The sequence below is a fragment of the Procambarus clarkii genome, chromosome 69 (assembly GCF_040958095.1).
Source record: "Procambarus clarkii isolate CNS0578487 chromosome 69, FALCON_Pclarkii_2.0, whole genome shotgun sequence".
NCBI classification, from domain to species: Eukaryota; Metazoa; Arthropoda; class Malacostraca; order Decapoda; family Cambaridae; genus Procambarus; species Procambarus clarkii.
The window spans coordinates 27954811-27957404 of record NC_091218.1 but is presented as its reverse complement, the minus strand read 5'-3'; the positions used below and the strand labels follow the sequence as shown (position 1 = coordinate 27957404).

The 2594-nt window shown below is 41.8% G+C and overlaps 1 protein-coding gene across 1 annotated transcript; it reads right to left on the bottom strand.

The window, feature by feature from the left end:
- Window positions 1-680: 680 nt before the first annotated feature.
- Window positions 681-1985, bottom strand: LOC123772310 (uncharacterized). Its single transcript, XM_045765399.2, has 3 exons — window positions 1884-1985; window positions 1357-1541; window positions 681-998 (listed from the first exon to the last, which is right to left on the bottom strand). The coding sequence occupies exons 1-3, from the start codon at window positions 1890-1892 to the stop codon at window positions 725-727; spliced, it is 468 nt and encodes a 155-aa protein (XP_045621355.1). The 5' UTR covers window positions 1893-1985; the 3' UTR covers window positions 681-724.
- Between the last annotated feature and the right edge of the window lie 609 nt (window positions 1986-2594).

Here is a 2594-nt window from a genome sequence, read left to right as displayed (position 1 = left end):
TCGATTCTGGAATTAATTCGAGAGTCAGTCGACCTTGGAATAAGCTGATGAGTCGATTCCGGAATTATTTGGGGAGTCGAACCTTGAACTATTTATTGAGTCAGTCCTTGAATTAACTGGGACTCAATCCTGTAATTAGTTGAAGAATCTAATCAAGAACTTGTTGCCAGTCTATCCTGGAAGAAATGGAAAGTTGACTCCGAAAACTAATTGGCAAGTCAATCCTAGAATCAGTTGGGAGTCGACCCCGAAACTAGTTCAAAGTCGACTCTGAAACTCGTTGGGAAGACGAACTTGACTCGATACTGAAACTTCCATGAGAGGACTTATGAAGACAGAATTCGTGATTCGCGTTATTCCACTTCTTGCAATACTGCTCCCGCTGTGCTAAGTCAGAGAGCTGGGATCGCAACACAAGCACAACACACTAATAACAAATAGTGATTCCGATGGTGACGAGAGTTGAAAAGCTTGTCCCGAACCTCTGTCGCACGTCTGAACGGGACTCTAATCTAGAATTTAAGATTTTTTTTTTTGGGGGGGGGGGGGAGGCGGGGGAGGGGAATTGTAGACAACTATCAACAAGCACATTGGGATCAATTCCACTAATGAGAATTGTAAAATGTGTTTACTTCCTAGGGATAAATAAATACTGCTACATAATAAATAAATACATAATAAATAAATAATAAGTTTAATAAAGGAGAAACAGAACAGCAAATTCTTAAGAGACTGGCCGCGACGAGTAAACAAATTTTCTTGCATCTGAAATCATTTTCAAAAATCTCGACATTATATTACCGTCTTCCTCGTCTTCCTGCGAATTTCCCTTTGACTTTGACTTTTTTATTTTAATGGCTTCCCGCTTCAAGCGAGTCGAACCTGGATGTGGGTGTTCTTGAGGGAGTGGGCGGGCTTGCAGGAAGACGTAGGTGGGCAGCGGGTTCCCGTCGGCTATGTAACGAACCTCGGCGAACCCTTCTTCAGGTAGAGGGAACCTGAACGAGATCGTGAACATTTGATTATTCAGTATTAAAGAGACGATTTGAGGAAAAAATAATATGAACCTTTTACGAAGCTTCGAATCATTTTATATATATGCATAAAAAATGTATGCATACAATTTAGGCTAAATTAACTATTTTCTTTCACTTAACAAAAATCAATTGATACGTATATTGAATGTAAATTTAAATGATATTAAATCATGTGATACGAAGATGTAAACAATCTGTATGAATAGCATGAATAATAAAATGAAACAACATAAATTTCGTAATAATATTTGTGAATGGTTAACCATTCATATGTCGTCTCCAAAACTGGAGTAACAATAAACATGTGCGGCGGTCTTACTTGAAGATGCCCTGCAGGTTGCTCTGGCCCTCCGAGTTAGTGTCGGAGGCTTCCACGGCGACGTTATTGTCAACCTCGTCCGCGTAGCTGAAGGAGCCGTCGTCGCTGAGGATCAACACCACCGGCTGGCCGTCTTGGACGTGAGGGGCGGCGGCGCCGACGGCGGCCAGGCAGGCGAGGAGCACCTACAGGAGAGAGTCGACAGGTTACCATTACTTGTGTCTTTCCTCAGTAAAGGCACTCTCTTTTTTTTCTCAACGTTATTTCAAATGTGGAACTAATTTGATGTTGAACATCACCCCGACGAAAAGATATCCATTTAGCACAATATTTGATCGTAATTATACGTTATAATTACGAATTACGCGATTATGTACCAGGCGAACGCGGATAAAATTAGTCGCACTTAGACAAAAAAAAAAAAAAACTCAAGATGAATGTAAACAAAGCACAAGGAACTTTACACTATATATACAAAAAAAGTGGTAAACAAATAACAACATAAACATTGAGACTGTTGAACTTACGAGCTTCATTTGTTGTGAGTGTTGAGACGCCTTGGAAGATGTGTGGTCGGCGGAGGCCCGTGTGGTTATATACCAGCTGAGCCCCGACCTGCTCGACGGAAGGAGGCGGGGCCTTACTGACACTCCACGGGGCAGCCTCCACCTTATAATTCTCTGAACTAGGAAAAAAAGAATCCCACACACACACATACACACAAAAAAACCCGCATCATTGCGTAATTCTTGTTTGAAACAAGTAGTGAGTGACAACAAGCCATTTACGATAGCTACTTAAGTCTATTTATGGGAAGTGGGACAGTATAAGCAGTGGCTGAGGTAAGCGGGAATGGTTAGTTAATGTATGGAAGGGGAAAGTTAACATTAGAAGCACTGACGAATCAAGGTCGTCCCGCTAACCTGCTTTAACGGGATGTAACTAGCGAGGGTTGTTACCGCCGCTGGCACATGAGGTCGTTACACACACCAACTTCTCTCCCTCTGTACACAACAAACCGCTACAATCACTCTCTGTATACCTCGTGAGATTTATGTTGACATTAGTATGGTAATGGTAACTATACAAGAGGCGTTGTGTTAAGGCAAAGAAACAGATATAGTCAAGTCTTGTCTGAACTTTGGCATTGCTTCAGTGCAATATTCCTTTCACTTTCTCATGAGTTAAGTGCAGGTCTCACAGTTTGGGCACACATTGTTTTGCGGATAACAGAGACG